Raw genomic sequence first — 22,749 nt, 5'->3', positions numbered from 1 at the left:
AACGGTGATTCTATTTCCTAGATGATAGACATGCCATGGCTTTTCATCTGCTGTAGATTATATACATCAGGCGAAGGCTTCATTTTTGACATGAAAGAATTTTAGTGCACTAATTATGCAAAATCATGTTTACATCACATACTGTTATCAAAGCTGCAGTCTTTCCCCACACACTATTCTCAAAGCTGCAGTCTTTCCCCACACACTATTCTCAAAGCTGCAGTTACTTGGCCAGAGGACTCAGAGAGAAGAATTTCAAACATTCTGCATCACTTCTGGAGGTCGTGTCTTGAATCTTCATGTGTCTCTCAATAAGACTGTAGGAAATTCACTGTTTCACATAGTTCTCTCCCTTCTCCACTGCTAGTTACAGCTGCTGTTATTCCCCACCCATTAAGAAACACGAACTGATTTCTAAGTGCGTGAGTTTTCTTTATGGTGCATCATTTATTGTATGTAGAGTCTCAGCCACTGATGTGTATCCAGACTGTTTCTTGCATGGGAGGGATGCCGAAGGGCTGATTCACTTTGCAGGACCTCACAGGGGTCAATAGTCTTAAGCTGGAGGAGGGGCTGACATCCACCTTCCTAGGAAGAGGGAAATGTGAAAGGAGGGCGTAGACCCACTGCTCCTGGGAAGCTACAAATGACCAGACGAGAAATATAGTTCTGGCCTGTTCTTATATGGAAGCCTACATCAGTCATCACCAAACCACTTTGGCTAAGACCACTCTTGGTTTACCCTGGAAGGTAAAAATAAATGCAAGGGTGCCCAGTTTTCAAACGTTACTAGAGTAACCTTTTGAAATCTTCGAACTGATCACTCCCATAACAGAGTTTTCAGCATAAGACAGAGACCGTGGCAAAGTGTGAGTAGAGGGAACAAGGGTAGGAGCATTTCCTCCCACCTGTCCTAGGCGCTATATCTGATGCTATTTCAGTTAAAAGAGACAAGAGTTTACAGAGGCACCTGCATCTCTGGGGTACAGGCCTTCATGATCAAAGAAGCAGTGGAAGGTTGTGTGTGGCCTCTTGTGAACACCGCTGGAGGTAGAACCACTGAGGGAAAAAGACAGAACCGTGAACATGCGCAGTGCGGGACTTGGAAGCAGATGAGGCTGCTGAAGCGGGGGCGGGAATGTGATCCCCCAGATCAAGCCTTGCATGCTTTGCTCTATGAAAGGATGAGTGTCCGCAGGATCTCCGGGTAGCTCTCAGAGTAACACCGGAGCCCCAGAAACACTCTTGTGGAGCAGACCAGCAGTAACTGGTCTGGCAGTGGGCTTGGTGAACATTCTTTGTTAGAAATGGAAAGTGAGGGACAACGCCATCTAACACTCATGGCTGATTGGTATTCAGAAGGAAGAGGGAGAGGGCTTTGGTGTCAACTCCAAGGAATGAACTGATAACTGAGACGGAGGAGGAGGTACCCTCTGCTGGCTGAGACAGACTTGGAAGGACCATTAGAGCCCTCTGTCTGCCCTAGAGACACCAGCCAAAGAAATGCCCACAGGAGCTTTGTGAAGTTTGGAAGCTGCAAACTGTGCCTGCCTAAAATACAAGGCTGACTCTCACCCAGCCCCTCTGGCCCGACTGTAGGAAGAGGCTGCGTGGAGTTGGGAGGCGTGTTCCATGACTGGAAGGGGGAAGAAGCCTCCAGTGGCCACTTGAGAGTACTATGGAGGAACCTTCATTGACTATCTATGCAGAAGAGATAAATGATGTAGAGCTGAGCTGTTCCTTCTGTTACATACAGTTCTATGACTTTGCAATGACTGGTGCACTTTTTGTCGGTTTGGCCTTATTTTGAACATACAATAATTATTCTTTTTACTACATTGGTCTGGGAACTTCACCGATTTGTTTCTTGATAGAGGTTTCGCTTTGGTACTGCTAAGCCAATACACACATTTTCCAAAGTAGTCTTCTGTCTAGTTTCTGTACTACCATAGATTATTAGATTGTTTTAAAGAAAAAGTGTTTTAACTGACAAGGAGCTACTTTTTCACAGAGGAGTAGAATGTGCCCTCTGAGCAACCCAGCTTCCCCAAAAGACGTAAATAATTAATATGCAACTTCCAGCCGTATTTTGTGAGGCTTCTACCTACTGGAAACAGGTGTTCTCACGCGCTTTATAGTGTGGCTATGGAGGAAATCCAAAACTGAACATGAATTTTAAATGACTTCAGGACGTGCAGAATAAGAGGCACACCTTTTATTTCTAAATGTGTACTTTTTTGCTGAGTTCAACATTATATATATATTTTAGACGGAGTATTTACCTCATTAAAGAGGCAGTGTAAATAAAATGGCATTCCCGAGTCTGCCATTCAATACAAATTGCTAGTGAATAACATATTTTAAAAGGGCCTGCTGAATGTATGTATTTTTCTTTCTTAGGAAACCTATGTATTTAATAGAGGACTGGGCTTTAGTTTGCATGAATTGGTGTTACATTGGTAAACTAGCTAGATAATGCCACATAATCTGCCTGTAAGGTTTGTCTATATTTGTATCATTTTCCTCACAGTTTGTCTTTACATTGTCACATCATTTTGTATCCTTGCAACATCATTTTGTCCAAGAATGCTGCAGAATTTCAGTGGCCCTGTGTACAAGGCAGGCTGAACTTGCAAGTGCTCGATTGTGTTGCAACTCTCATTAGACCACGAATGAAGAACTTTAGTCCGGAAAGGCTGAATTCATGCCAGGACTTCATGATTTCCACAAGCCAGATGTGCACACAAGAAAACTAGACAGAACATCATGTAGCTGCTCTGAACACCTGGCACAGTCATGGCCCTCCACCGCTGGACAGCTGCACTTCCGATGAATTTCAAGGAGGATTACATGGAAAAAGATGCCTCAAGAAGCTAAATGCGTTTCCTGTCTTGGGGTTTTGGGGCCATAGTATCCATGCCAAAAGACCCTATGTTGTACCCCTAGTGTCCACCGGCTTCCCGTGTCTCATGGTCCACTCAATGGTGGGCTACCCCATCTGCAGGCCCTGATGTGTAATGCCATATGAAGACGGTTGGAATTTAGTGTGTATTAGACATTAGAGGGCACAGACTGTGACGTGAGACCGGTTGATATTTGGTACATCTGAGCGAATATGGTGCGTGCAATTTGTTAGTATTTCGTGTACAGGTGGTCAGTCGTGCAGTGTACTTCTGAGAGCATGTGTTTTTTAACATCCGAGGCACCTGAGAGTGTAGAATTTATGGGATACAGTGGCACTTGAGGGCACAAGAGGCATGGCGTTTGGTGGTTCTTTAAGAGTCCGAAATGTACTGCTTTTAGGTGGTATGTGGGTCCAGAATGTGGGATATTCTGTTGTATTCGATGGTGAAAAATGGAGAGGGTTCAGCGCCGTTAGATAACACAGAGCATCTTGAAAAGCAGGATCCGTGCCTTCTTATGGCTCAAGGATGTGTGATGTTTGGTTTTCTTCAAGGGCACAAGAGCGGTGGCGTTAGTAGGGTGTTATTATGTGTGATGTTTTGTGGTATCAGCAGAAGCTGTGTAAGGTTCAATAACATCTTATGGCACAGGATGTGTGAGGCTCAGTGGAATCTGCAGGTGTAGGGTAGTGATTATGGTGGTAGCTCAGAGAACACAGTTGTGACCTTTGGTGGCACTGGAAGGGGCAGAACCTGAAACATAGGTTGCAAGCAGAGAGATTTGGAAGAATGTTTGATGGTGCAAGTACGAATTTAAGGTTGCTATAACATCGGATGCTACAAGACATCTGAGGTTCTAGTGAATCCGACAGTGCAGGATGTAGGAAGTTCTACGGCATCTAATGGCACAGGATGCGTGAGGGCCCGACAGCCTCTGAAGGCATAAGAAGAGTGAGGTTCTACAGCTTCTGATGACAGTGGATGTACAAGGTTCTACAGCATCTGACGGAGCAGGTTAGTTTAGGTTCTATCGCAAATGATGTACAGAATACTTAAGGTTCTATAGTATCTGATGGCAAAGAATGTGTGATGGTCTATAGAATTTCACATCACAGGATGTGTGAAGTTATATAGCCTCTGGCCGCATATAGAAGGAATGAAGGTCTATTGCATTGATGCCACGCGATGTATGAGGTTCTCTAGCAGCTTATGGCACGGATGAGTTTGTTTCTTGCCATAGTGTATCATAGGTGCACAGTTCTACAGCATCTAGCAGCACAGGATGGACCTGCAGTAGCTGACTGCACAGGCTGACTGATGGCACGGTGGTGTGTGATTTTCTAACATTAGACGATATAGGATGCATGAGGTTCTATAGATTCTGATGTCACAGGCTATGTGAGGTTCTACAGCATCTGACGGCACAGGTTATGGGAGCTTCTATGGCATGTGATGGTGCAGAATGAATAATTTTCTATAGCATATTGCATATTGCAGCAGAGGTAAGCACCAGACCTTGTTGAAGTGATTTGTTCAGTATCAATTGTAAAAGGGCAATTATTGTCATAGGCATGCCATTTAAAATAACTGGAGCCAGATTGTACAAGGTGCCCCGGGGGCACAAAAGGTGTTTGTGCCCGCTTTGCACGCCCCAGGGGCTCTTTGATATTACAGAGGGGGCCGAAGATGCTTGTGCGTCCCCTTCTGTAATACTGAAAGCTGTGGAGAACAAACAGCGCTAGCGATTCCTCAAGAGGGCGTTCCCTCATTTGCATGGGGGCATGGACGTATTACAGACGCGGGCGTGGAGGCAAAGAAGCCCTTAGGAGGCGCACTGTCAGTGCGCCCCCTGATTTCAGCCCACCCGGCCGGGAGGCATGGACCCCTCAAACATCCCCTTGCAGGTTGGTGCAGTCACTCACTGCACCCGTCTGCAAGCAGATCTCTAATCCCCTTTAAAAGGGCAGGCGAGTTGCCGCCTGCACAGCAAAAACAAAGAGCAGCTTCAAAGCAGGCGCTCTGTTTTTTACCTGAACGTGCTGACCCCGGGCAGCACAAATTCGTGGCTGCCCTGGGGGCAGTGCATTTACTATAATGAGGCGCATTTTCCTGGATTGCAGACCTTTTGAAAGGTGCGCCCAGCGCACTCTAGGAGAATGCGCCGCATACATAATATGGCCCTTGTTGGGCAAGGATTATTAGGTGAGCCTGATTTGACTCTAGTTAGAAGTGCCATTAGTCTGGGCTCATCGAGATCTGGGAAGCAGTTAAAATGGTGCCAATAGTTTAGCCCTTGAACTCCAAACAGTGATGAGGACTTAATTGTTTCTATGGAAAAATGTTAAGCTGGACTCATAGGTTGGTGGGATGCTTTTTCTTCAAAGAGATAAGCTAATCTAAGATCAGAAAGTTTCCTTCTGATTATTGGCAGCTTTTGAAATCCGGTCACTATAGTATTTGGATTTTACCAATTGAAGCTTGAATTTATATTCTTTTTGCCCCTCTTTATATTTGGTTTTAAGCTCGTCCATATAATCTTCATGCCACTGGTGCTCACTCTGACTCAGTTTAGGTTTAGCTTCCTGTAGTTATTAAATCAGAGAGTCAACTTTGCTCATTTAGCTATGCGTTGTTTTTGCACTTGTGCAAAGTAATCTGCTGCAGCTTTTAGCCGGTGACTGTACTCTCTTTCTGCCGCCAACACTCATTCCCCTACAGTCGGGTTGTGTGGGAAACCATGGTCTCAATTTCTCAATATTGTAACCTCAGTAGGCTGCGTGCCAAATTTTCTCCGACTGGGAGTAGAAAATTCAGTCATGTAATGATCAGAGCAACATGTTGAATTATTCATGAATTGCACTGTATTGAACACTAAAGTTATGTCCTCATGCTTTAAAATATAAAAATATATGACAAAAAATGTTTTATACCTAAAAAAGGATCTGCAATAAACAAAGATATCAATAATTGCATTATTGTTGAATTCACTGATTCTTATAGCATGGGATGGCCCATCGAGCTAGTTTTCGCCATTGATGTACAAATGCAGGTCGAGTGGGGGGCTTTTTCATATATACATTTTAGTTTTTTCACCCTTTCTCTCAGACCTCATAATTAACTTTAGGGGTTACCTTTGATCTATGTATGATCAGAACAAATGCAAGGCTGTAAATTAAGATCCATTAATTCTAACTCTAGTGTCCGCACTCGATCTAGTAGATGGCCCTTCAATCAATCAGGGTTCTTGTAAAACACGACTACTCACCCTTTAGGGTCTCAAGGCGCTGGACAAAAAACATTAATTTTGAGAACTGGATCGAAAGAGGGCAGATTAGCTCGATAGTTCTCGACTGAAGTTTAACATATATTGGGGTTGCCAATACACTAATAAACAAGTCACTGTGCAATTTCTCAATTAAATTTTAAGTAATAGAAAATCCACATTATCAGTTAAATTACACAGCAGCTGGGAAATCATTAAACATTTATTGACAATAGCAGCGACGCTGCCCCTTTTTTTGTCTTAATCTAATTTTTGTGAATGAGTAAGTAGTCTTATGAGATTGCTTCACACAATTCAGGTGTGGACTATTCTATCAACCAAGTCTCACTAATCCCATTACATCAGTGGTTCCCAAACTTTTTTGACCCGTGGCTCCCTTGACCTAATTGGCTGTCGACCGTGGCTCCCCCCCATTTTTTTTACCGTAGGGCGGGTGGGTGGGGATGTAAGCCCGACCGCAGGAGTACTTCCTGTTGTCTTCCTTAAATTAATTGGCATGCAATGAAGGCATTTATTTAATCATAGTTGTAACAAAATAAAAAGATAACAGTTGTAAAAGGGGAAAAACACACTTTTGTTTTATGTGCTGATACGTTTTCTCTCATCGAGAATGTAAATGCGACGTGAACTCAGGCGTGGGAGGCTGTATTGAAGCCAGTGACCATACTGATGTTTCAGTAATATTTGAATGTATTCCCCTTTCAGGGACCATCTGAGAGTTCTACTGGGTTTGGTCTAGAATAGATTAGAAAAATGACGATGGCCCTGTCTGTAAACGCACATTTGAAGATGTTTTTTAAACAAAAAACACTTTTTTTAATTTAATTGTAAATGCATATTCTCTATTGAATATATGGAATATGCATTTACAATGACATTTTAAAAAAAGTGTATTTCGTTTAAAAAACATCTTCAAATGTGCGTTTACAGACAGGGCCATCGTCATTTTTCTAATCTACTCTAGACCAAACCCAGTAGAACTCTCGGTTAATCTGTAGTTAAATTCCACCAAGTTAAGACGGAGCCACTCGGTGTTATCATTGCATACTGGAGGAAAAATGCACCCAACAGGCAAACACGCATGCCGAAATTCATTTAATACACCCCTGTCAACCCACTCCCCCTGCCTGCCAGAACCCTGCCATCCCTCTCCCCCTGCCCGCAGATGTCTCCCCTGTCTCTTGTGTTATGCCTTGTGGCTGGCCCTGCGCTAGGAGTGCCCGTTCTGCCCATGCTTGCTCCCTTCGTGACCTCTCCTGCCCCCTCTACCCAGGTCTGTCCCCCTTCGTGTCTTGAGACTGTCACTTCTTCCCATGCCTGCTCCCTTCGTGTCCTCTGACTGTGTCTTCTATCCATGCTGCTCCCTTTGTGTCCTCAGACTACCCTTCTCTCCATGCCTGCTCCCTTCGCGCACTCAGACTACCCTTCTGTCCGTGCCTGCCCCCAAACCCCCTGACTACCCCCTCTGTCCATGCCTGCCCCCGCACCCTCAGAGTGCCCCTTCTGTGCATGCCTCCTCCCTTCGCGCACTCAGTCTGCTCCTTGTGTCCATGACTGCTCCATTTGTGCCCCTTGATTGACCCATCTGGCAATGCCTGCTCCCACCGTGATTTCAGACTTCCCCTTCTGTCCATCCCAGCCTCCTTCGTGCTCTCAGACTACCTAGTCTGTCCATACCTTCTCCCTTCGTGCCCTAAGACTGCCCCTTTCCTCCATGCCTGAGCTGAATATGAGAGTAACACAATTACGTCGGCACAAAACAGCTCAAGAGCCTGTTTAAATTAATAATTTCCACTCGTCCTTGTCTGTCGAACCCCCCCACCCCCACCGCTCTTACCTGCACAGGTGCTGCTGCGTTTAATGATGAGTGAGTGGCAGACCGAAGAGGACAATCAGAACCTCCACTCCCGCTGTGCCGTGCCTGTATCCCTGTGCCATGCATAGCTCCACGTGCCTGTCAGTCTTTGTGCATGCCTGTATCCCTGTGTCATGTGTAACTTCACCTGCATCTGTCTCTATGCCGGGCCTGGTTTCTTGTGTGCTGGGATTGTCTTGTCTATTGCCCTGGTACGCCTGTCTCACTCTGCCTTGCGGCGGATTTTCCATGATAATGCAGGTGGCATTTCTAGCGCTGCCGGCTGCAATTTCCCACATCGTGCCGCGGCGCCCCTGGCAACTAATTACGGCGCACCGGGGTGCCGCGGCGCACAGTTTGGGAACCACGGCATTACATAAATGGAATTTGGATCCAGTTCGTGGTTTTGCAGTGACTGGTAGCAGCAGCAGCAGCTGAAAGACGCGGAAGACGCCGGCCGGCCCCTGCTCCCTGCTCCCGCTCCTGCTAACGGCTAACGGCAACCTGCTTCATTCCTGCCGCAGGCCCGCTTCAGCTAGGCCCCCGCTTTCATTAGCAGTCGGCGGTGGGCCGTGGACTGCAGACAGTGGTAGCGGCGGTAGCGGTGATCCATGCTCCAGGCGATTGAGCATTGAGTATTGAGCAGCGTTGAGCGGTAAGCATACCGACGGAGGCGAGGCAGGGCGGTGTGGAAGTGTGCGGCATGCGGTCAGTGAAGTCAGAGTCCAAGCTCTTGATCTTTTGAGTGCCCCCAGGCACCGGCACAGAGGAAGCAGAGGTGAGCTCGGAGGAAAGCAGAGGTGAGCGGTGAGAGCTTGAGTCCACTCCCGCTTCCACGCGACCAAGCCTTGTTTCTCAGAACTCAGTGCACAGTGGTCACAGCTGTGGTTTTTTTGCTCACACCGCTGGTGCCTGTTGGAGATGGGAGAGCGGTGAGCGGCCGAGTGGTTGAGAGGCCGGCTCCCAAGGCAGAAGCGACAAGGAGAAGCAGGAGGAAAATCAGAAGTGAGCAGTGACAGTGGTGAGTCCGCTTCTGCTCCTGCTCCCAAGCAACTGCACCTTGCCTTCTCACCACCCAGCACCTAGCACCCAGCACCCAGCACCAAGCAACAGCAGAAGTGAGCAGAGATAAGGAGGGATAAGGAGGGGTGCGGAGGTGAGCGGTGAGAGCCTGAGTTCTGCTCCTGCTTCCAGTGACAGCTGAACACTCAGTGATAAGGAGGGAAGCAGAGGTGAGCGGCGCTCCCCCTCAACTGCACCCTGCTTTTCTCAGCACCCAGTACCCAGCGACACCCAGGAAAGAACCCTGTACCCAGAGACAAGGAAAGAAGCAAGAAGCAGAGAAACACTGCTAATACCTACTGACCTGACCGCCGCTCCAGAAGCTAAAAAAATTTTTACAAAATAAAAGGTGAGTGGCGCTGTAACACAGGCACGTCACTTCATAAGAGATCTTGCAGCAGCCGCCGTATAAGGCAGTTTAAGGCAGTATAAGACGTGCGGTCTCTCACGCCACATAATGAGGTCAGGTCGCCTGCGTGGGACATTGCCACAACCCCAATTAAAGCGACGGCAAAAGAATGAGGAGAGTCTAGAGACTGGGGATGATCTTTTGCATAGCAGTCTGAGCAATCCTATAGCTGATAAAGCTCGAGAACTAGCTAATTTAGTAGTATTTTCATCAAATACAACTTCTCCTGCAGACGCTCGATACTCTGGAGCCCGTAACAGGCCCAGTAGTAGGACTAGTCAACCACCCATCACAGGATTTTTCAAGCAGCAAAAATCTGTAAATAAGGATAATGGAACAGCCATTGGCGATAATGGCGATCAAATAACTGAGATCAACATAGCGTTCACGCATGGCTCAGGCCCAGACTCAGGGTGCATGTTTGATAACGCCCTACTTTGCCCAGAGACAAAAAAAGTCAGCAGTGATTATCAATTAGCAGTCAATAACACTGGGATCTGTCCTACAGTGGCTACCGTGACCCTCTCATCAACAACACCACAAACTATTTGCCCGCTTCTGGTAAAAGCTCAAGTTCACGCTTCTATGGCTTCTACGGCAATATCCGGTGGGCGCAAAGGTGCAATTACGCAAATACCACAAGGTTTTAGTCAAACCGAGACCAATTTCGTGACCAATATATCGTCTGGCCCTAGCCAAAACTCAAGTGACGAGGTCTTAATTTCCCCCCTCGTTCGGATACCCTACCTTGCTCTGCCTAAGTCAGAAACCACAAGGAGTTGCCAAATCAAGCTATCAGAGGCATTCTCCAGCCCAAATGGCAGTAAAAATTCATTTAAAATGGCTCCACCAAGCATAATCTTGGAAACCAGTATCATTAACAACGACAATAAGTCAAACCTGGTCCCAGGCAAAGTTACCATGGAGAACGTGCCTTCTTTAAACGACCAAAGCAAGCTCGTGCAAGCTGATTCTTTGATTAATCCGCTTAGTTCAGCTGACCTATCATTGCTAGCCAAATATGATGACAATTTTCGGGATGGAACCTGTCCTTTAGAAAATAAACTAAATAGCCCGGAAAGCGGAATATGGGGTAGTTTGCTTAACACAATGGATAACATCACCAATGCTCTCACATTTCACTCAGTCAAACTGAACATTCAAGTGGATTTACTAAACACATTGGCTCTCTACGTATCTGGGATAGATGCTAAATTGCTTCACCTATAAAACCTGGTAGCCAAAGCCCAATCAGACAAAGACAATCAACTGTTAACATGCACTTGTGTGCAAATGATTGATAAAATCTCAGAGTTGCCGACTATTGTGAGATCCATGGTGCAAGAGGTCAAGGCGATGTGAGACAGAATTGTACAAAACAAAACAGTCTTGACCGAACATAAGCATGGTTCTCACCCGGATACTAAAGCCACAACTGTGGGATTATCTGATGAAACTGGGAGTACAAAGGCAAAAACCACGATAAGAAGAAAATCAATAAAAAATAAAAATAGCTCTAATATTAGTAAAACTCAGCAACATAATATAGCTACATCAAAAAGAAATGTTGCAGTAAGGGAATACCAATCCCCAAAGGAAGAGACCCCACCAAATATGCCACAGAAATCCCAGGTCTTGAATGAAGGAAACAAATCCATGGTTCTAACATCGGCAGACGAAGTTAATGCCTCACAAATTACCCCAAACCAGGCACTAACTATTAATATAAACTCAAATGGTCTAACTAAAAGAGCAAGAAAAAGACTAAGGAAAGCTCACAACAAAATAAAAATAAAAAATTAAAATCAGCAATCACTGACTTGCCAACTGAGCTCATTACGAAAGAAATCTATCCAATCTTCAGACCCTTGGAATCTCGTCGGAGCGAAATTACGGCTGGCCTAACTGGTCCAGCCCCAATACGATCTCCCACCGAAGTGTTCCATGACTGCACAAGGTCGCAAATTACTGTAACATCCAATACACAAGTAAGTAGACAAGATCAGGTCCAAAGAGGAAGTGATCATCAATGTGAAGAGCAAAATGTTGTTAAACGGAAAAGTTGAAACAATGTTGACTTTTCAGAAATCCTTTTAACTAACATCAAGCGTACAGCATCCTCCGAACAAACAATTGTGGATGACAATGTGCTAGGCAATGGGGTCATTCAAGACATGCAGCTGTCCTCTGAGATCACTGGTAATATAAAAAAAGAAAAGAAAGAATAATGAATTCTCAGATACAGCTATGAAATTAGCATTTTGCCCATGGTATACTTCAAGAGGTCCACATGATATTTTGAATCGCGGTAATATTTTGAAACTGGTAAACGCAATCCCTGAGTTCAAAGATCTAAAATCAGAAGACTTAGATTCAGTTGAATTCAGATAAGATCATAAAAACCCCAACAAAGAGATGACTCTTACAACTTGGCATCGAGAATACACAGTTAGAAAAATGTTAGCAAATAAATCACAATTTGAGAAATGGGGCATCAAATATGGAAAATCAGCGAAAGTCAATATCCTACTCTGCTGATCCCGACGTTATCAATTAACAGTCCGGCCTCAAGGGATCCTGCTACAAGTTCAAGATTAAGAGGACATTCCAGGGTTTTGAAAGGAGCCTCAGGGCCACTGACAAATCTAGATCTGTCATCCGGGATCAAGATTACAAGCTGCAACCCGGGCACTCGTGTATGTGAAGAGCTAAAGAAAGATACAGCCCTCAGTGATTACTGGAGCTGGCTCCCTAAAATACTAACAAAAGGGAGAGCTGACATGCACGAATGATGCTGCAAGAGCTCAAATAAAGACATAAAACCCTTTATTATTTGCTCGTGGAACACCAACGGTCTGAAAACCCTTACAGAGGATCCTGATACAGTAACCTTTTTTAGGGATTTTGATGTTTTAATGTTCCAGGAAACATGGAACATGGAAAAGGAACCCCTTATTGGTTATTATGAGTATTTGAACCTTGCAACCCGTAAGGCAGTCTTTGGTCGCGCAAGTGGAGGCCTATCTATCTACGTTTCTTTGAGTTTGGACGTCAAACATTATGAAATTGACTTTCAACTGGCGTGGCTTTTGTGTATCAAACTAGCTCTTTAACAACCCATAATACTCCTAAACGTCTACCTAAGTTCAAAAAACTTTGACAAGTCTTCTCAATTTACTGCTCTATGGGAAATAGTCAAAGTGCTATACCAAAACCACTTAGACGCAATGATAATCATCTCAGGAGATTTTAATATGCACCTCCTTAATCGAAGCTGTGTTAATAAACCAAGCAAAGCACTGACACAAATGTGCCGTTCCCAGCTTAATAATATAACCTCGTGTTACTACAGGATGCCGGCCAAATACCCACATTAAAAAAAAAACAGGCCAATTTTCCATCATTGATTATTCCATCATCTCAATGGGGCCCGACATCCTCCCTATACAAGTATCAAGTAATACCCAGGATAGAAAGCGATCACAATCCACAATCAATCTCCCTGGCTTTATCACTTGTTCATCTGCCGGAAGCAAGATCCATGAAAATTGTCCCAACAGCCTTTAGCCTTAAAAGGCTAGTGTGGAACCTGAGAAACCAAAAGGAAATATTGAATTTCCTAGAACTCACAATCACCAAAGCACTGATGGAGAAAAAAGAAGGGAAGTCCTTGGTTGATATTTGGCCTTGTTTGTGTGTTTCCCTTTTGGATCGTTTTCCCCCTTCTATGACATCAAAAGGCTCCATCATGATAACAAAAAGATCAGGATGGTACACCAATTGGCTGCTCCACCTAAAAAGAGAACTTAATAGAGCTATAAGGGAGACTTTCAGAAAGCAGAATGGAGCATTAAACTTTGGAACTTAATAAATTAAAAAGGCTCAGAAAACAATATAAAAATTAAATATGGAAAGCCAAACAATCCTGTTATGAGGGAATATGGTCCAAGCTACATTTCTCATGTAAACTCAAAATCCAAAACTATTCTGGGGCATAATAAACAATCTCGGAAATGGTAGTAAAAGAGGGAATAGTGCTAATATCACTGAATCTTGCTGGGCATCTTTCATTTATAATCTTTACGGTGCACCTTCGGACCCACAGCTTGACACCAATACTGTTTGTCAAAAGACATACATGTCAAGCAGAGAATAAGGTAGAAAATATGGGAATGTCCAGCACATTGCCCAAGCTGAGCCACAAGTTAAGGAGTCATGGCCTACAGAGCAAGTTAAACATGGCAATAAGCAGGATCAGATCGAATGGAGCGCCCGGCACTAACGGAATTCCAAATTCAATTTTTAAAGCAAAACTTGAGCATTGGCCAGAGGTTTTAACAATTTTATTTAATGATGTTATTAAATCTGGATAGGTCCCTGAGTTATGACAAGGAAGAATAATTCAGTCATTATACAAAAGTGGTCCACAAGACAATCCTACAAATTATCGGCTAATCGCCCTAACAGACGTGGAGGCAAAAAGATCTTTGCGAGCTGCCTGCTTGAAGACTTGGAAGAATGGGCCACAAAAACAATCTAATTCCAGCTTTCCAAACCGGCTTTAGAAGAGGCGAATCAACTCGCACAAATTTTACCTTACTGACTTTATTGGCCGAAAGGGCAAAATGTAGAAAGCAAAAGTTATATATCTGTTATGTCGATCTTAAAGCCGCTTTTGATTCTGTTCCCCGTAATCTATTTTGGGCCAAACTTTTGGAATGGGTTATCCCAAACCAAAGGGGATGTGGTCCGTCGGCTGCGCTGCCGACTTTGGTGCAGGAAACCAGGGTTCGAGCCTCGAGGTCGCGTCCACATCCTGTAATTCTGGGCAAATCACTTAATCTACCCGTGCCTGAATATGTAATGTAAATACGGTGCTCATGTACAGCGCTCCAATACCTTCGGGTCGAGTTCGCGCTATATAAAAGATGCAAAAAAAAAATTGCTCGACATGAGCAAATTGCTATATACTAACACATGGGTTCAGATCAAAGTCGGAGATCAGAAGTACAATCCGCCGATTTGAAACTACGAGTGGTCTGAAACAAGGTTGTGTTCTGGCTCCATGCCTTTTTTATTATTTTATGGCCGACCTACCAATACATTTTAAAGAAGTTAATGCTCACTCACCTACCTTCTTAGGCAAAGACATCTAATACTTACAATACGCTGATGACACCATATTGTTAAACCATTCTGTCATAGGCCTAAGAAGACTAGTTGATTCTGTTAATCATTATATCACCCTTAATGGTTTGCAAATCAATACCAAAAAGACAAAAATAATGACGATAGGTGGTACAAAAACAGATAAGAAAGAATGGAAGATTAACGGGTTACATATCGAAACCGTGAAATATTATAAATACCTAGGAATAACATTCGACGATAATATGTCCTTTAGACAGCATTTCATTAACCTCAAAGCAAAGGCAACGGCCTTGTCCTTTGCTTTTAGAAAGTTGAGGGACAAGTTGTCATGTCCAAACCATTAACATCTATTAAAGGTCATGAAAGCAAAGCTGATCCCCTCTTTGGCTTACGGCTCAATGATTTTTCGTGGTAAAGACATGAAAATCCTTGATGACCTAAAAATAAAAGTCTTCAAATCAGTCTTTGTGATCCCTAGGTATATAGGACACGCTAATGCCAGATTAGAATTTGGTCTGAAAAGGCAAACTCTAGTACGGCAATCTGCCTTTTTAAAAATGCTATATTCTCTGTTTCGCTCAGAACAGGGTACCCTTGCAAACCAATGTTGGCAGGAGATAATGAGGTATGAGCATGCTAGGAGTTGGAGAGCCTATTGAAGAGAGAGTTTACACAATTTTAAGTGCCCAGCTTTTGAAGAAGAAGTTAGGAGCAAAGCAGTTTATAAACAAACAATAAATCGTTCAGTCACTCTTTTATCGAGTCTTCTAGACAAGGATGAGCTCACAAAAAAGAATCACTCCTGGTCAGTTATCAACTCATCTAATAAATTAGAACCTCAATCATACCGGATGACCCACTTAAAACCATTCCTAAGGAACAAATTCATGTTACTGCGGTTTGGGAGATACCCCACAAAGGACGGAATACCCAAATGGGAAAAAACTGGCCCACCAACACTTGTAGGTTATGTGGCTCCTATGACGAATCTTTAACACATATTGTAACTATGTGCACTCAACTGTTAGAAGAGCGGAAGACTCTTTTGAGACCCATTTTTAATAAAGTAGGGCTGAGAACAGGTCGACATGCCATTATTATCTGTCTCACTGGGAATATGCCATGCTTGATCTCACAATTTGTAACGTTTATTTATATTGTCGGAAAAAAATTATTAACCAAAACTGATAATGATTGTTATTGCAGGGACATGTTGTAAAAGTCTTTAATGCTAAAATGATAATCTGCTCCTAAAAGTTCTGTACACAACTCCGAATTGAAGTTTCAAAAGGTTTCAAATTGTTACAGTGATTGGATAAACAAATTTGAGATTTAAGATAAATGGTTAAAATGCACAATTAATTGTATTTTGTAGGCCTGCCAAGAAGATTTTTTTTTTTTTTTTTTTTATAATAATCTTTGGAATTGTCCTCCAGCCATTAGCACAAATGCACTTTATTCATTGCTGCTTTTTATCATTGCTGCTAACTTTCCAGTATAAAACTGTATATGTATTTTATCGGCAACAATAATGTTCTAAACCTATTGTGTTTTATTCCTGATTGTAATGATTTTAATTAATCAACAAATAAAGTAACTACCTACCTACCACTAATCAGCATTAAGTCTGGTTTAGTGCGCTCAATGTATGTTTCAGTCTATGTTTAATTAGGAAGTATATATTCAAATAAGCTCATCAACGCTTTGGACAACGAATACTTAATTGGTGTAAGTCGGTCTAGTTTAGTTTGCCCAGAAGTGTCAGTCGAACCCTGTGTTGTACATGAGGGCTTTGCTAAGATCCCTTGGGAATTTAAGGTAGCAGCAAGTTCTGTGGAAATCATTAACAGTTTAAGTTCCAAATGTCATCAGGCGTAAGAGCAGAGCAGTCGATCTATAGAATCTAACAGCACAGAGTGGGTGAGGTTCTACAGCGGTTCCAAAGCATCTGGCAGCCCAGGATGAATAAGGTTCTATAGAATGAAGCAGCACAGGAAGTGTGAGGTCCTATAGCATTTGACAACACGGGGTGTGTGAGGTTCTATAGCATGAAGCAGCACAGGAAGCGTGAGGTCCTATAGCATCTGACAACACAGGATGTGTGAGGTTCTATAGCATGAAGCAGCACAGGAAGCGTGAGGTCCTATAGCATTTGACAACACGGGGTGTGTGAGGTTCTATAGCATGAAGCAGCACAGGAAGCGTGAGGTCCTATAGCATCTGACAACACAGGATGTGTGAGGTTCTATAGCATGAAGCAGCACAGGAAGCGTGAGGTCCTATAGCATCTGATAACACAGGATGTGTGAGGTTCTATAGCATGAAGCAGCACAGGAAGCAGAGGTCCTATAGCATCTGATAACACAGGATGTGTGAGGTTCTATAGCATGAAGCAGCACAGGAAGCGGAGGTCCTATAGCATCTGACAACACAGGATGTGTGAGGTTCTATAGCATGAAGCAGCACAGGAAGCGTGAGGTCCTATAGCATCTGATAACACAGGATGTGTGAGGTTCTATAGCATGAAGCAGCACAGGAAGAAGCAGCACAGGAAGCGCATGGTCCTATAGCATCTGACAACACAGGATGTGTGAGGTTCTATAGGATGAAGCAGCACAGGAAGTGTGAGGTCCTATAGCATCTGACAACATAGGATGTGTGAGGTTCTATAGGATGAAGCAGCACAGGAAGTGTGAGGTCCTATAGCATCTGACAACACAGGATGAATAAAATTCTATAGCATGAAGCAGCACAGGAAGCGTAAGATCCTATAGCGTCTGACAACACGGGATGTGTGAGGTTCTACAGCATCTGATGACACAATAGAGTACTGTATGTGGTAGCACAGACTCCAGGAGTATCTCTGTTGCATCAAATGCCACAGGATGTGTGAGGTCATAATAGCATCAGATGGCAAACAAGGAGCTTCTGGGTTCAAGTTGTGTGAGGTTCTAAAGCTTGCGACAGTGCAGAATGTGCAGAGTTCTATAGCATCTGACAGTCCGGGATGTTTGAGGTTCTACTGCATATAATGGCACAGTCTGAATAGGGTTTTATAGCATCTGACAGTGCAGTGTGTACTGTTGTATAGGTATTTGATGACACAGGGTGAATAAAATTATGTAGCATTTGATGACACAGGATCTGCGAGGTCCCACACCATCTGATGGAAGATGCTACTGCAGTCCCTGACAGCGCAGACTGGGTGAGTTCCTACAGCATCAGATGGTACAGCATGTCTGAGGATTTTATTGCATCTGGCGACACAAGTTGTGTGAGGTTCAGAGGGATTATTTTCAGGGCACACAAGGTGCCTCTGAGGGACAGAATATGCGAGGTTTTGGGGTTCTCTCTGGGCCACGAGTAAAGACTTTGTGGCTATTGGATTCACTTCTGTATTCCCTCGCAGTCCTGCGAGAAGTTACAAAGGGTTTTGACTGACCTCATTGCTTCTCCATCAGGGGCCGCATCACTGTAACAGAACAGGAACACTTTGTCCGCACACTGCCCCGCTCTGCACAGAACGTGCACACGCCGAGTACCCCTGGCTGGGGACAGGGAGAGACATGAAGCCGGAGCGCAGGCTGGGGAGGACACCGCAGGCAGGAAAGATTCAAGAGCGAGAACGAGTGAGGTGAGCAAATATGGAGGGAGGGAAAGAAAGAAAGGGCAGGAAGGGAGGAAGCCATGGAAGAAGTGAGGATGGGAGGGCGTTAGATGAAATCAAGAAAGGGAAAGGAGAATGAGAATGAAAAAAGGGAAAGATAGGGATCGAAAAAAAGGAAGAATGAAAGAGGCAAGGGAGCGAGAAAACAGAAAAGGGAAACAAGGAGGGGGAAGAGGCAGGGGTAGTAAGGCGAAGAAAAGAGAAGTGATGAATGGAAGAAGAAAGGAAGGCAAGGGAGAGAGCGTTGTTGTCAGTGAAGTCTGCCAGTAATGTTAAGGACATGAATATAGGACTCGCTTCAATGTCCGTTTTTAATTACTAGCGGGTCTTGGACCCGGAGGGACCCGCCCCAATTAAAGCCCTGGGCATTATTAAGAAGACAGCCGTTTTGGAATGTTCACCTAATATCACGGATTTCCTGTCCACCCGCCTCTCAGTTCTCCGCCGCCGTCACACATCGGAGGAGCGCTTTGTTTCTAGGGTGGAGCCTCAGCCGGCTCCGTCATCAGTGACCTCTTTGTGGCGGGCCTGCACTAGAGACCCAGCGGGTTCATTGTGTTGGAAAGCCCTCCCTGTGTATGGGGCCTTATGATGTGTTTTTTTCCGGCATGGACCACATTGTATGGCAGTTGATGGCAGTAAACAATGTTTCCCACATGCTGAGAGAAAATGCTCAGTGCGTCAGAGGCAAATATTCTTTTCTCCAAAAATGCAACTCCTGCTTTGGGGGTCTGTCTTTGAAAAATAAACAACACAAACACCTCCTGGTCCACCATGTTGTAGTGGGCCAGGGGGAACTAGGCAGTTTCACCTAAAGGGTCCCTACTGTGTTTGCGGAAATACTTCCAGGGAATATGTCCAACCTATTCTTTAGGCACCTCTAATATTGTAGGACGGGCTGTCGGGAGACCCACGAAGCCAGTGTCGACGCTTCCTCAGGTGTGGTGGCTGGTCCGCTCAATGGCAAATAGGCCGAGCAGACCCTCCCAACTTAAGGTGCGGGCTTTGAAAGAAAAGATCACCCTTGCACCCTTTCCAGGCGTGGTCTGCACTGCGCCCAAAAGGATGAGCCAAGAGCCTATGTTCAGAAAAATGAAAGCTGTAGAGGCCATGAACTCATATGGAAGATTAGAATATACTTGGAAGGGATGAAACTCACAGAAATGACATTTTATTGTTACGCAGAGGAGCACATTTTTAAAACGCCAGCAATGTAAGTTGGCCACGTGTCCGCGTAATGACGTGGAAGCACATGTGTCAACTTAAGGATTTCTCAGCAATGATCGCACCATGAAAATCCTTACGTTTTTATTATAGTGTCTAGCTTGCCTATCCCCAAAAGAAGACAAGCGATTCAAGTCTACAAGTCCCCATCCCTTCCTACCACTGCTTCAGCACACCGGCCACCCAGGATTACTCTTATCGGTGTTTGTTCTGTTCTTGACACCCAGTTACTGCTAATGTCTCCCACATTTTCCTGCAACATCGGTTAAGGACTTTGTGAAGTGCTGCAGCTCATGAGTCACTTATATGTACGAAACCCACAGCACCGTTGACTTTATCAACCCATGAACTCGGTGAGGCCTCTGAAGACAGCAGGCGATCTCTTCAACAACAAACGCAATAACAACCGACCTGGGAGAGGGAAGGAGAGGAACCCACTCTGTGAGGACCGGTTCAGTCCTCATAGCGTGGGTAAACCCTGACGGAAGCAGACAAACACCATCTTTGTGATGACCGGTGCTTTAGTAGGACCGGCAGTGTGTTTAGGTACTTTCGAGTGAGTGCATCAAAAAACTGAAAGTGCAGTTATATTTGCCTCGGTCTGCTTTATAAGCTACCCTGCTCTCAAAGTGCGCATGGAGTTAGAATAGTAAAGACGCACTTCAGTAGGGTCAATGGCCAGTTCTCATAATAATATGTACGATATGTTGTTATGTGTGTGAGAAAAGCGGAGGTGAGTGTGAAACAGCTTCTGGTTTTACGGTGGAGAGCGCTGGTGTACAGCACCAGGAGCGGAAGAATGTTCAGTACAAGTAACAGACCCTTTCTCAGATACACTGCACTGAATGGACAGCACCGAGCCCCCACCAGACAATGCATCATTACAGCATGATCCCTCCATGAGATGAGAGCGCGGCTTCAAAGAGTGAACATACCTGTCCATACTCCTTCTCAATGACTGATCGCTGCTTGCTGAAAGACCTGCAGGGTGAAAAGCACAGGATGAGCTGGGCAAGGGGTAAGGTTTCCTCTGGCCACAGAGAGGGTGGCACTGACCTCGTCAGTCTCCAGTCCTGAACATTTCACCTATTAATCATTCATTTGACGTGTGTTAATCTAACTAGTTCAATGGAAGCAAAACAAGACTGCAACACCCAGAATGCATTAGGCTACCACGGAAAACCACAGGACTGGAAATAGTGTTCATAATGACCTGGAGGAGAGTAGTGACCTTGGTCACAGCTCAACCAACCATGCTGTACCTGAAGTAACAGTCAGGGCATCCGGAGTCCCACTGCATGCAGGGTACAGACCTTACCTTGCCAGCGAGGGCTCAAGACACGGGAACGGTATTCCACCCAGGCGCACAATGCCCATTGGGCTCAAAGGTAGGGTGACCAGGCGTCACGGATTTGCCAGGACGGTCCCTGTTTTTCACCAGCTGTCCTGGCAGATTTCAAGAAATTTAGCTTATGTCCGGGTTTTTAAAGAGGGTCAACTGAAAACGGAGGGAGGCGCTTTTTTATGTTTTACAAAGCAGGGATAGTTAGCAGTTATTTCAAGAAAGCAGTTTAATTAACAGGTAAACTTCTGGGTTCAAAAATTGCGTTTTATGTATGTTCTTACTGCCTGTTCTGTAATTCTCTGCTGAGGAGCGCTGTCATTCTGTGCACTTGCTTGAAGTAAAGTTGTAGTCCTTCCTCTATTTTTGAGAAATGTCTCGGTTTTTTGCTTTAAAATTCTGGTCACTCTACTCAAAGGGCTTCAGCCCCAAACCCCCCCCCCCCTCCACCTCCCACCCCCCTCATCGTGTGTGGCAGCCTGGGCTGAGACATCTTCCTGGGCACACACACAGCCGCACCCGAGCACTTCACAGGTCTTTAACCCCTTCGATGCTCATGACGGAACGGTTCCGTCATGAGCATCGGTTGGGCTGTGCTCATGACGGAACCGTTCCGTCATGAGGACAGCCCCCGGGGGAAGCGCTGGCGCTCCCCCCCTTGTGCCTCGATCTTGCCCCCCTTTACGGGGGTGGCAGCGGAAGAGCTTCCGCTGCCACCCCCGACCCCCCCCCCGAGCCCCCCCACGCTTTCTGATGACGTCAGCGCGCACAGCGCGCGCCGGCGTCATCAGGAAGCGTTGGACGCGCTGGAATCCATTTCTTCCAGCGCGTCCAAGGGGAGCAGAGGTAGGTGTTTGGCGTCTGGTGGGGGCCGCGGCGGTGAAATCTCTAGTATTGAGGCATCGGGGGAGAGGAAAGAGTATTTCCTCTCCCCCGATGTCTCAATACAGGGCATTCCTGCTCCACGATCGCGCACAGCGTCGCGATCGTGGAGTAGGGATGCCCCACTAGACACCAGGGATTTTGTATTTTGAGTTTGGGAAGCGACCCCTTAGGCAAGGGTCGCTTCCTTGGGGACGAAAATTTGGCAAAGTCTTTTCTGCCCCCCCTGGGGGCAGATCGGCCCGCTTTCTGCGCGTTTCTGCCCCCTAGACACCAGGGATGTTGTTTTTACTATGTAGGAAGCGACCCCTTGGGCAAGGGTCGCTTCCTTGGGGGCAAAATTTGTGGAAGTCTTTTCTGCCCCCCCTGGGGGCAGATCGGTCCGCTTTCTGCGCGTTTCTGCCCCCAGGGGGGGGCAGAAAAGCCCACTAGACACCAGGGATATCGTTTATGCTATGTAGGAAGCGACCCCTTAGGCAAGGGTCGCTTCCTTGGGGGGCCAAATAATTTGAAGACTTTTCTGCCCCCCCTGGGGGCAGATCGGTCTTCTTTCTGCCCGTTTCTGCCCCTAGGGGGGGCAGAAAAGCCCACTAGACACCAGGGATGTCTATTTCGTTATGTAGGAAGCGACCCCTTGGGCAAGGGTCGCTTCCTAGGGTGGTAAAGTGATTAGGAGACTTTTCTGCCCCCCCTGGGGGCAGATCGGTCGTCTTTCTGCCCGTTTCTGCCCCCAGGGGGGGCAGAAAAGCCCACTAGACACCAGGGATGTCTTTTTCTTTATGTAGGAAGCGACCCCTTGGGCAAGGGTCGCTTCCTTTGCGGCCTAATTATTTAGAATACTTTTCTGCCCCCCCTGGGGGCAGATTGGTCGTCTTTCTGTCCGTTTCTGCTCCTTGGGGGGGGGCAGAAAAGCCCACTAGACACCAGGGATATAAATATTATTGTAGGAAGCGACCCCTTGGGCAAGGGTC

The 22,749-nt window shown here is 45.5% G+C and overlaps 1 protein-coding gene across 1 annotated transcript in view; it reads right to left on the bottom strand.

Annotated features, from left to right (window-relative positions):
* The window catches only part of FCHSD1 (FCH and double SH3 domains 1), a 288,678-nt gene that overhangs the window by 229,346 nt on the left and 36,583 nt on the right, over nt 1-22,749 (bottom strand). Inside the window, exon 3 of the mRNA XM_085617778.1 lies at nt 20,490-20,535. Within this exon, the coding sequence (XP_085473904.1) occupies nt 20,490-20,535 (46 nt within the window). The remainder of the gene's footprint in view (nt 1-20,489; nt 20,536-22,749) is intronic.

This window comes from Triturus cristatus, chromosome 7 (genome assembly GCF_964204655.1).
Source record: "Triturus cristatus chromosome 7, aTriCri1.1, whole genome shotgun sequence".
NCBI lineage: Eukaryota > Metazoa > Chordata > Amphibia > Caudata > Salamandridae > Triturus > Triturus cristatus.
The sequence above is the reverse complement of the archived record's forward strand: the minus strand, read 5'-3'. Positions and strand labels throughout refer to the sequence as shown.